Below are 11,239 nucleotides of genomic sequence, written 5' to 3' on the forward strand. Positions count from 1 at the left end.
CACATATTTTGTGAGCTTTTTTTGTCTGTACAACCATTCCTGAATTGCTCTGTAGATCATATTTTCTTCCTAAAAATTAAAGGCTGTTACAGTACCTCTGTATGCATGTTGGCACATTTATGAATTGTATGACCATTTAAGATTTTCAGTTAGAAACAACATATACCTTCTCTCAAAATATAATACACCTAACTGAGAAAATACAAATATTACTACTGTTATTGCATAGTTCTACACAATGAATTAGTACACTTGAACAATTTTTTACAATCTTGTATATTAAATGTAAGTATACCATTAAGTAGCAGGTATCTGAAGATACTCCAGTTTTTATGACCATTACTCATTAGATCTTATTACATTTTGCTGCAAAATACATCTCACAGAAAGATTCCATATTCACATTGCTGAAAAAATAATTAAACCAGCAAATATCTTCAGAGTCAAATCATATGATATTTTTTTTGTATACATAATAGTCTAAAAATAAATAGATTTATTTTTTCAAGCTGTACTAAAATATCTACAAGCACTAAGTATTAAACCTTTCTACCCACATTTCTAAAAAAACATTAATATACAAAATATTCCCTAATTTATCTGCAGAACCATCATTACATACCAAATAGAAATTTGCTTAACCTACTAGCAAATTTTGTCAAAATGTTGCATTTTTTATGGATGCATGTTTTTGAACAGCAAAGTATAAAAGGTGCAATTATCCCAAAAAATAGCACATTAAAAAAATCACTCAAATAAAATAAAAACAATAAAAAATCCTGTACAACAAAAGTAAAAAATGATCACTAAGAAATAACTAAACATTTTTTAGTAGATTTTTTCATTAACCATTTACTGTGAAATGTTTTAATAAAAATTCACATTACTTGCAAATCCTTAAAGCAGTAAGGAGCTTTTTGTTTTTGTTTTGTTTTTTTAATGTTGATATCCGTCTGTCAGTACCTGGACTTTTTGCATTCAATAGATATCAAGCTTGCTTTTTGGACTACACAAATTAAAATATATCTCTATTCAAGTTCTGGACATATTGTAAAATATATTTACCAGGTCTCGTCACAATCGTTTCTGGCTATTAAATTAAATATGCTACTTAAAAAAAACTCATTAACACTTATATTATTCACAACTGCATATGTACATTCATTATTTGGCATTAATTATCCCCAATGTAATTCCATATAATTGTTAAATTATGCTACTTTTTTAAATCTGTTTGTCATCTTAATCAAGAATTGCAAAGACCTTGGCTAACCAAGGGTTTTAAATTAATAATTGTGGAAAAACTTAGCATATCAGTATTTTATAATTCCCCCAAATTATGAGAGACATAAATTTAAATTTTTATACAGTATCTGGACAATTTGACACCAGAATGGTCCTTTTTAAATTGCAGCACATATTAATAAAAAAAAAAGATCTTTTCATGCTAATTTTATAGAGAAAATGGTTAATGGAAACACATAATGCATAACTAGAGTGAAAGTCAAGTGCTTAGGCTGTACAAACTCACTGATTTGCTTTGTTGTATGCTCAGATGATGTTGAACCATGCAGAAGGAATTATAATATAAATTTTATTTAACTATTTTTAAAGTATTTTGGTGAAAACTTGACACTTTTTAACTTGTGAGAAAAAAACAGAGATCTGTAGTGTGAAAATGTTTATAGAGTTACGCTGGGATTTGAGAGAAAATTTCATATACGTTCATGGAACGACCATATCAATCCCATTTTACAAGAAAACAACTATTACCCTTTGTATTTTGTACTTTTAAGTACAAATGGCTTGCTTTTTTTGCACATCCAGTGTATTTAAATTATGATTTACACTGTGCATAGTTAATACGATGTATTCCTTTTTAATTTACCTACAAATTTTACGTTTTTTAAAAAAAATTGATTTTTGGTGAACAATTCCTTTATCATTTTTCTTGCACATTATTTTTTCCCTTGCATATTTGTGTGTGAATGGTTAAATTGTCTGTTTTGTATGATTTTTAAATTACAATTTTCATTGTGCACTTTTGTAATGTTTGCATCTCCTTCACATACGGAAAATGCAGTATGCGCCCCTTAGCGAGACACCCTGTTTTCAGGGTAAAAAGTGGCTTTATATGATTCCACCAAAGAAATAGAAGGAATGGTAAACATTCTTCTAGAATCTCACCAGCCCGCTGTCTTTTAGTGGCTTGGAGGCAGGCAGAAATTTAGAGGTTATAAAGTGTGTTGGTGTAGCAACGTTGGATGTGCAGGGCTGGGGAATGGGTAGTAGGGGCGTTGTCTATCTTTTTAGACAAAAACAGTTTTGGTGCTGACTGTCCCTTTAATGTTCCCAATAATCCAGTTTACCTAATGGAGTGTATAAAATTGTTTGCAAATAGTTCCTTTACCTTTATTTTGTCATTAAAAATAGTTACTTTTGAAAGAAAAAAAAAAGAATCTCACCATCCCAGAGACCTTTTTAGAACCGGCCCCAAGTGTCACATTAGAAAAGAATACCCCTTACAAATTCTATTGAGTATGTTTATCTTATCTTTTTTGTTGTGGCCAGATAAGGACAGATAAAAAAAAAATAAGATTGTGCACTGATCTAGCATTCCCTGCATCGCATGTTACAAAGTTCTGTATTGCAGGATGCATTTCATCCTTTCTGGGGCAGTGGAACATGCCATAATTTTCAGAGTTAAATTACAGGAAAATAAATAATGAATATACATACCCAAGTTGTTATACTTCACATATATAAAAGAATTTATGGAGAATTTGATTTTGACTTAAAATGACTTTGTATTAACAAGATATTTTTGCTGTCTTGCTTTATAGCATATCAGCTAAATCTAAAGTTTTTTTTTTTAAAAGGCATAGTGTTTGCAGCAATTCTTTTTCAATGGCCAAACTCTAAATAGTATTTGGAGGAGCCAATCCACACTTGATTCTGCTGACAACAAGGCTAGCTAGTTATTATGTTAGTATAAACTGCATTGTTTTGCATTTCTTATCTGCTGAAACTAAATAGGGAAATATATCTAGCAGAGTTTGCATTGAGAAATCTAAAGTGTGCAATTCCAGTTCTGAGAATTAGAAAATACATACTTTTTTTTAGTTATACATGAAAGGGGGGCAAAAGAAATAATGACGGTATATTGCAAAGTTGTTTTACTACTCATAACTAAGCATTTTATATAAAAAAAATCTCAGGAGGTTTACAGTCCCTTTATAGCTCATTTACATGTTTGTTTGTTTTTTAGGTTAGTGTTTATTATTTTTCTGGGTAAGAAGATTTTAGCCAATCAGGAAGCCTTCAAGGGCCCACATGAAGCCTTGTGACATATTTGTCTACCCCTGTTTTTGGGTTTGCTGAAAATTCTGATATACTGGACTTTAAAACCACAAAGTCTTATAGAACTAACAATTTTCAACCTGTCAAAATCTATTAAACCAGAATGTTCCCATTGTACATGTTTAGCTTTTAAAGCAACCATTTCCTTCTTTAAAGACCATGGGGTCGATTTATCAACTTGTCAATGCTGCAGGCTTGTCGGAAACAGGAGTTAGGAAGCAGCGGTCTTAAGATCGCTGCTCCTTAACTCGTCTGCTACCTCTGAGGCGGTGGACAGCAATTAGCCCGATCGGATACGATCGGGTTTGAATCTGCAGGGAAATGCTTGTGCAATGATAAATGCAGACGGCATATGCTGTCTGCGTTTATCGATGTCCGCTCGCACTATGGTAAATCGGCCCCCATATCTATCTCAAATGTTCAATTGGTCTGTAACTCATCAAAGAACAAAAATGAAGTTGTTACTTTAAAGCAAACGGTTAAAATACAACGTTTCGAATGTGACCAGTGCATGCCAGCAAAATGTGCAGAGTGTATAGGAATAATACAATTATATTCTGTAAAAACCAATGGTATTAACTGAATATTTTCATAACTGCTGCCGTTTCCAGATGAAACATTGGAAATGTGGTGCTCCTAAGTAGGGATGGGGTAATATCAGAATGTTGATGTTCAGATGGTAAGACATTATTCTCCCAGTCAATTGACTCTATGGAACAAACATTAGCATTTTAAATATGAATGACAACAAATAGTGAATTCAGATATTTAAAGGGACATAAAACAGGTTGAGATCTGTGCATATCCTAAATGGATAATTAATTAAAAATAGTTTGAATAAAAAAATTGTTTAAAAATTGCTGGCAAGTATTGTAAAATAATTTACAAAAATAAGCAAAATAAAATAAATATCTAAGCTGCCTGGAGCAGCTAACTCCACCCCCCATCAGTGTTTAGACACAGGTATTGTATTTCAACTGAGTTCACAGCTTCTAGACATGCCCCAGCAGATAATCCCTATGCATTTTTGCATTCTACTAAAACAACAATATATATAGATACAGCCGTAGAGGGAAATGTGTGGGGGAGTTAGAGCTTTACCATTAAGAAACTAAAAAGAAAGGGTTAATGGTGAGGCACTGCAGTATAAATTTGCAGGTAAAGTAATTAAAGTAGATATTATTATATTTTGTCTCTATCCCAACTTGTTTTATGTCTCTTTAAAAGTAGTATTTAACTACTGATTCCCATAATATTACATTGAAGTTTGTAACAATAAATATTTAAATAATATTTGAATATAACAAATGATTAGTGATTCCTACAATCTTAGAGTGACGAGTACAAGAATCAACATTCAAATGTTAATATCGGAATATTCAAATGCTGTGTTTGATATTCAAAATATCTTATTTCATAAGGGGAAAATGAACATATTTGTGGCAAAAACTAATGTAATTCTTCAACAAATATTTTATATTTCTTAAGAACAAAGTGAGCCCCATTGCATATTTTCAATATATCTGCTGAAAAAATATGTCCACCCAATTCACTACCAGTCCTCTTTTCGAAAATCTAACTAACTAGAACCAACTGTGGTCTGAACATACATATGGTGATCTGTACATACAAACAATTCTGTCACTATCTAAGTGCATACATAAATATGCAGATTGTGATATATCACAGATTTCCTACTTATCCTCTATTGCCACATACTAAGTCATTCTTAAAGTAAATGTCAATAAGAGATTATGGGCTGCATTTATCATCAAGTGGGCGGACGAGATGTCATGAACTTTGTCTGCCCAGCCTCGTGATGAGTTGGCAGAAACACACAAAATTGCACAAGCCGCTGCTTCTGCAATACCACGCCCCTGCACGAGTGCAGCCAATCATGCACAAGAGGGGGTTGTCAATCATTCTGAACGGATCTGATTGGCATGATTGAAATACGCCACACTATAGGGGCTCCGAAGCTGCTATTGCATCTTGAGAAATGGAGCCCTATGGACAGCAAAACAGATTGACACCAAAGTGAGTTACTCATTGTGAGCAACATCCATATACATTCTCATATGTCCAGCTATGCAGATACCTTTACTGAAATCTTAGAGTAGATAACCTTACAAACAACAAATCTTATTTTGCAGATTTATAAGGGGCATGAAAGTCAAAATTAAAGGGACAGTCCAAAAAAAACTTTGATGGTTCAAATAGGGCATGCAATTTTAAACAACTTTCCAATTTACTTTTATCACCAATTTTGATTTGTTTTCTTGATATTCTTAGTTAAAAGCTAAACCTAGGAGGTCCATATGCTAATTACTTAGACCTTGATCTAAATGCATTTTGGCAGTTTTTCACCACTAGAGGGTGTTAGTTCATGTGTTTCATATAGATAACTTTGAGCTCATGCACGTGAATTTACCGATGAGTGAGCACTGATTGGCTCAAATGCAAGTCTGTCAAAAGAACTGAAATAAGGGGTCAGTCTGCAGAGGCTTAGTTACAAGATAATTACAGAGGTAAAACATGTATTATTATAACTGTGTTGGTTATGCAAAACTGGAGAATTGGTAATTAAAGGATTAAGTTTTATAGAACCTATGGAACCAAATTAAAATTGCACATAAAGGGACATTGTACACAAACATTATACATTGTTAAAATAGTTGGACGGAAGCTAAGCTTCCTATATATATATATATATATATATATATATATATATATATATATATATATATATATATATATATATATATATATAAATATAAAAAGTAGCAAACATGGATTATGTATATATAGGCATTCATTGATGACTGCTAAAGACATATCCACGGTAAACTGGCAGATTAGCCTCCACAATTTAGTATAGAAAAATCTATTCCAGGAGGAACAAATAAAAAAAAATAACGTGTACAATGCCCCTTAAAGTGGTATATTTATATAAAAGAAATATAAATTTTTTAGCTTTTCATTGTTTACAGCACTCAATCACTCACTGGCAACCTATCAGTACAAAAGAGCAATTTAAGACATGCCACATTTTATATTAAATATTTGGAATCCAGAAATTGGTTAACCATATAAAAAAATAAAAATTATAACAATAAAATAGGCTACATGATAATTCCTGTAGATGCCTCTGAAAGTCACTTTTTAGAAACATTCCCAACTTTACCATAAATATTAAGGCAGTTCTGTACTATGAATTTAACAAGTTTTTAAACCGATACTTGGCTTTCTTACATTCATTCCCCATGTTTGTTTGGACACGAAACATTGCAAGTGTAACCTGAATTAAATATGTCCGTTCAGAAAAAGAACTATTGCTTTAAATATCTCTGACATTCTCTTGTAGTCCAGGTGTGTATGAAGCTCTATCGCTTGTGCACAATACTTTGGAGGCAAAGCAAGTAATAATATTCACACATTTGTTTACAAAATTCTAAAAAAAATGCAAATGCTGGCCTATGGATGAAACACATCGATCTCTCTATGGAAAATAACTATCCAAAAACTTAAAATAAAAAGTTATTTACTGATCAAAAAAATAATATAGAATACAGAAGTCCATAAAAGCACACATTCTATAAAATGCTAACAGTTGAGATCGTTCTCCTCCATGCTTAAGCTACTTCTTCGGCTGTTTCCTTTGGATGCCCCAGGAGATACAGAGTGGAGTGGGTCATTTACTCTTGGAGAAAGAGTATCGTCCATAAATATGTCTTCCATCTTGGAGCCCATTTTTGTAGAGACAGTGTAGGTATTTGGAGAACCAGTCATGTTTCTCATGTTGTTACTAAATGTGATCGTACCATCAGTAAGATCGAGTGTGGTGGTGCACGAGAGATCGTGGTGGTTTTGCAAAATCTCTTGGTTGCAGCTGTCTAACATTGGCTCTTGTTTGATGACTCGGTTTACCAATTCTGAGGAACATAATCCAGTGGATGGGATGATAGAAAGTCCATGGGCTCTGGCTTGCATTTCCAGTTCCTGAAACATGAATCATATTACAGTTGAAATTCTACATTTCAAATAGTCTTTTTCTATTTTAAAACAATAAATTCATAGTAATATCCAACAATATTTGTAGGTATCAGAAATGAAATTATTATTATTTATCATTATATAGTATTATTATAAATTACAGGCCAGATATTCATTATAAATTACAGCACAGGTGAAATAATCAGCTGATGCGTGAGCTGAATATTTCCTTTGTGTTCTAATTAAAGGGACAGTTTACCCTAAAATGTCTCCCCTTTAATTTGTTCCTAATTATACAGCTTACATGCAGGAATGTATTAAATTGTTTACAAATAGCTTTGATACTTTTCTATAAGCATTTGTAATAGCTGATTTAGCATGTGGTATCCCTACCTATACTAAAAGTTTATATACTTAAGTATAGGCTATAAAAAAAACTGTGTAAACATAGCCAGTAGAAGAAATTACACTCTCAGTGGAGGTAGGAAAAATAAGCAATTAAATGTTAATTTTCAATAGTTCTCTCTAAGTATTGGGATTTGGTATAAAAACATAAATAAGTAAGCATTTGTGTGTACAGAAAGTGATAACATAAGGAGATCCTCGGAATTTCAGACGTGTTTTTTCCCGTCAACCCTCACAGGGGGTGCACTGGTGGAATTATAGTAAAAAAAAAGGGGTCCCTGTGAGTTTCGAGATGTCTCCTACCGAAAGTATTAAAGCACGCTGGAAACGCCCATGCACCGTGGAGCAAAGTTAGCAGTGAGCAGGGGCTGCACTTTTAAAATTAGATCCTGCAGCCATTATAAATCACCTTACGCTATATGCTTCTTACAATTGCCTATATTTTTGCATGCATGTGTTTTTCTATTAGGGTTATAAGTATTTTCAGTGTTTTGAGAAAAGCTTGCCACCATTTAATTGGCGAGAAAAAACTGTGAGCTACGCTGGGGTTAGAGAGACAATTTCATATACGCTCATGGAACGAGCATGTTCAGCCCATTTTACAAAAAAACAACAATTACACTTTGTATTTTTTACTTGAAAGAACGAATTTCTGTGATTTCTGCACCTCCAGTGTACTTAAATTACAATTTAAATGTGCATATTTAATATTATTTATTCCTGAGTAATTTACAAACAAATTTTAAATTTTTGATAAAAAAACGATTTTTGTGAAGAATTTCGTTAAGATTTTTGATGCATCTTAGCAATACAATTTTTACTGTGTATTTTTGTGTGAATGGTTCAATTATTCATTTTGTATGGTTTAAAAAATATGAATGTTATTGTGCACATAATATACGAAAATGCAGTATAAACCTTTAGCGACACATTTTTTTTTTTAAAGGGAAAAAGTGTCTTTAGATCATTCCATAAGGGAAATAGAAGTACTGGCGAGTATTCTTTAATAATCTCGCCAGCCCAGAGACCTTTACATCATTCCATAAGGGAAATAGAACTACTGGCGAGTATTCTTTAATAATCTCGCCAGCCCAGAGACCTTTACATCATTCCATAAGGGAAATAGAAGTACTGACGAGTATTCTTTAATATTTTCACAAACCCAGAGACCTTTAGCTCATCGGGTCCTAACTAAGCACAATTGGGCACTGGTCATCCAACACTTCTGGGTTAAAAAACACCATAGGAATCAACAATAATAACAAAAGTGGTCTACTTAAATTCACCAGTGTAACTTAGTCAGGTATTGAATCTGTGGAAAGCATCATCATAATGGAAGTTATAGTCTCACTTTTTTCTGGTAATATTTTGAATCATGAAAGTAAAATTTTGACTTTACTGTCCCTTTAAGTAAAATTTTACTAACATCAATTCAGTGTTGTGCATTCTACACATAACAATTTATTTAAAAATGTAATATATGGACTTCCTGTGGTTAGCGTAAGGAAATGACAGCAACTACTTGGGAGTTCTGCATTATTAAATTAATAATTTTCTGTCATTAAACACTTTGAGATGGTAATATAAAATTAATAATTGTATATATATATATAAAAAAAACACTGCAATATACTTTCATTATTTATTTTGTCCCCTTTTCCTGTAATTCCATTCGGAAATTGTGACCTTTTCAGTTCCAGTTAGAAATGGAAGTGCAGTACACGGTTATATTACACACAGCCATTGGCTGCACACTGTAGTGACCTATTTATAACTGTCCCTAATTGGCCACAGCAGAGAAGGTAACCTAAGTTACAACATGGCAGCCCCCATTGTTTTATAGTTACAAAAACTTTACACTTATTTTGTCAATATTTAAACAGCTAATGAAACTTTAAAAAATACATCTACATCTTATTCTCAGACCAATGTTTTCTTTGAATGCATTATTATATCTAGCATTTATTTAGTGTTTAATGTCCCTTTTAGCGGAGCCATCTGTGTCTTCTTTGGCAGTTAGGTTGTCCAGAAACTAGATAAAGAATTACACATTTCCTTCGGGCCTGCTCAAACAGAACCGGCAGTACAAATGCTAGAGTTTTTGTCATTTAGCTCACATTTCTCAATTCTACAGTGCAGTGGATTATCAGAGTTCCTGATTGCAGTGACTGACATTACCTGGCTACACCTGGTTGTCTACCTGATGATAACAAATGGATTTTGCATTTTATACTGAGGCAAACTTTACTAGGCATATTATTAATGACATTGTAACAGGTTTGGCGCCAGCCCTAGGCACCCTCGGAATCCAACTTTAATGTCTCAAGAATGAAGTGCGCTTGCCTGCACCATGCAGTCCCACAACTGACTAGTGATTTAGAACACCAGTCTTCAAAGCAACTTACAGAGCTACCTGTGCTGGACTTTTTCATGTTAGAGGAATGGCCTGCCCACCTGAAGTAGGAACATTTTAAAGTGGCACCATTGTCTGTCATTATAAAGTCATTTCATTAATATCTTAAGGATCTTCCACTGCAGAAGTGGCATTGGCTAAAGAGTTAACGAGTTACTCGTCCTACAGTCATTTAATACAAATTTAGGCCCCTATTTATGAAAGGTCTTGCGGACCTGATCCGACACTGCGGATCAGGTCCGCAAGACCTCGCTGAATGCGGAGAGCAATACGATCTCCGCATTTAATATTGCACCAGCAGCTCACAAGAACTGCTGGTGCAACGCCGCCCCCTGTTGACTCGCGGCCAATCAGGGAGGTGTCGGCGATATCTGTCCGCCTGCTCAGAGCAGGCGGACAGGGTTATGGAGCGGCGGTCTTTGTGACCGCTGCTTCATAACTGCTGAAACACGGGCCGTCAAGCTCCTTTCGGAGCTTGATAGATAGGCCCCTTAGTATCACATGTATCTGGAACTATCAGCCCTTATTCCAATGTTTATGTGTTTATTGTTCCCTTTTTTTAAAGTTTTTTGTGTTTTCTTTTGATTTTTCTGTAGACCGTTATTAATTAATTTCACCATGTAGTTTTATTGTAGTTTTGTGGCCGAACCCTCAGTAGTATGGAAACATTTGTAGGACAACTTTATAGCCTTATTTTCATGATTCTGTACTTTTGTTTGCAATCAACTCTAGCTTCAGCCTTTATTCTGATAGCTTTTGATTATGATTTACAATGAAATTTGCTGAATTCACATTTAACTATTTGTATAATTTGCTAATAGCAAAGGCTAAGTGTAACTCAGCTGCAATTAACAATGGTGCAATGTTTTTTATGTTCAGTCCTTACTAGTTCTATATATTTGCTAAGAAATTTTATTTTCTGTTTATATACGTGTGTGAGATCTATATAGTGCACTCAGCCCATTTTACAAAAAACAACAAGTACACTTTGTATTTTTTACTTGAAAGAACGAATTTCTGTGATTTCTGCACCTCCAGTGTACTTAAATTACAATTTAAATGTGCATA

At 33.5% G+C, this 11,239-nt stretch overlaps 1 protein-coding gene across 11 annotated transcripts in view; it reads right to left on the reverse strand.

Annotated features, from left to right (window-relative positions):
* Positions 1-6,392: 6,392 nt before the first annotated feature.
* MITF (melanocyte inducing transcription factor) overlaps positions 6,393-11,239 on the reverse strand; it is a 449,993-nt gene continuing 445,146 nt past the window's right edge. For all 11 annotated transcript variants that reach the window (XM_053720911.1, XM_053720905.1, XM_053720910.1 and 8 more), the window contains one exon: positions 6,393-7,359. In XM_053720911.1, the coding sequence (XP_053576886.1) occupies positions 6,964-7,359 (396 nt within the window). In that variant the 3' untranslated portion in view covers positions 6,393-6,963. The remainder of the gene's footprint in view (positions 7,360-11,239) is intronic.

This window comes from Bombina bombina, chromosome 7 (assembly GCF_027579735.1).
Source record: "Bombina bombina isolate aBomBom1 chromosome 7, aBomBom1.pri, whole genome shotgun sequence".
NCBI classification, from domain to species: Eukaryota; Metazoa; Chordata; class Amphibia; order Anura; family Bombinatoridae; genus Bombina; species Bombina bombina.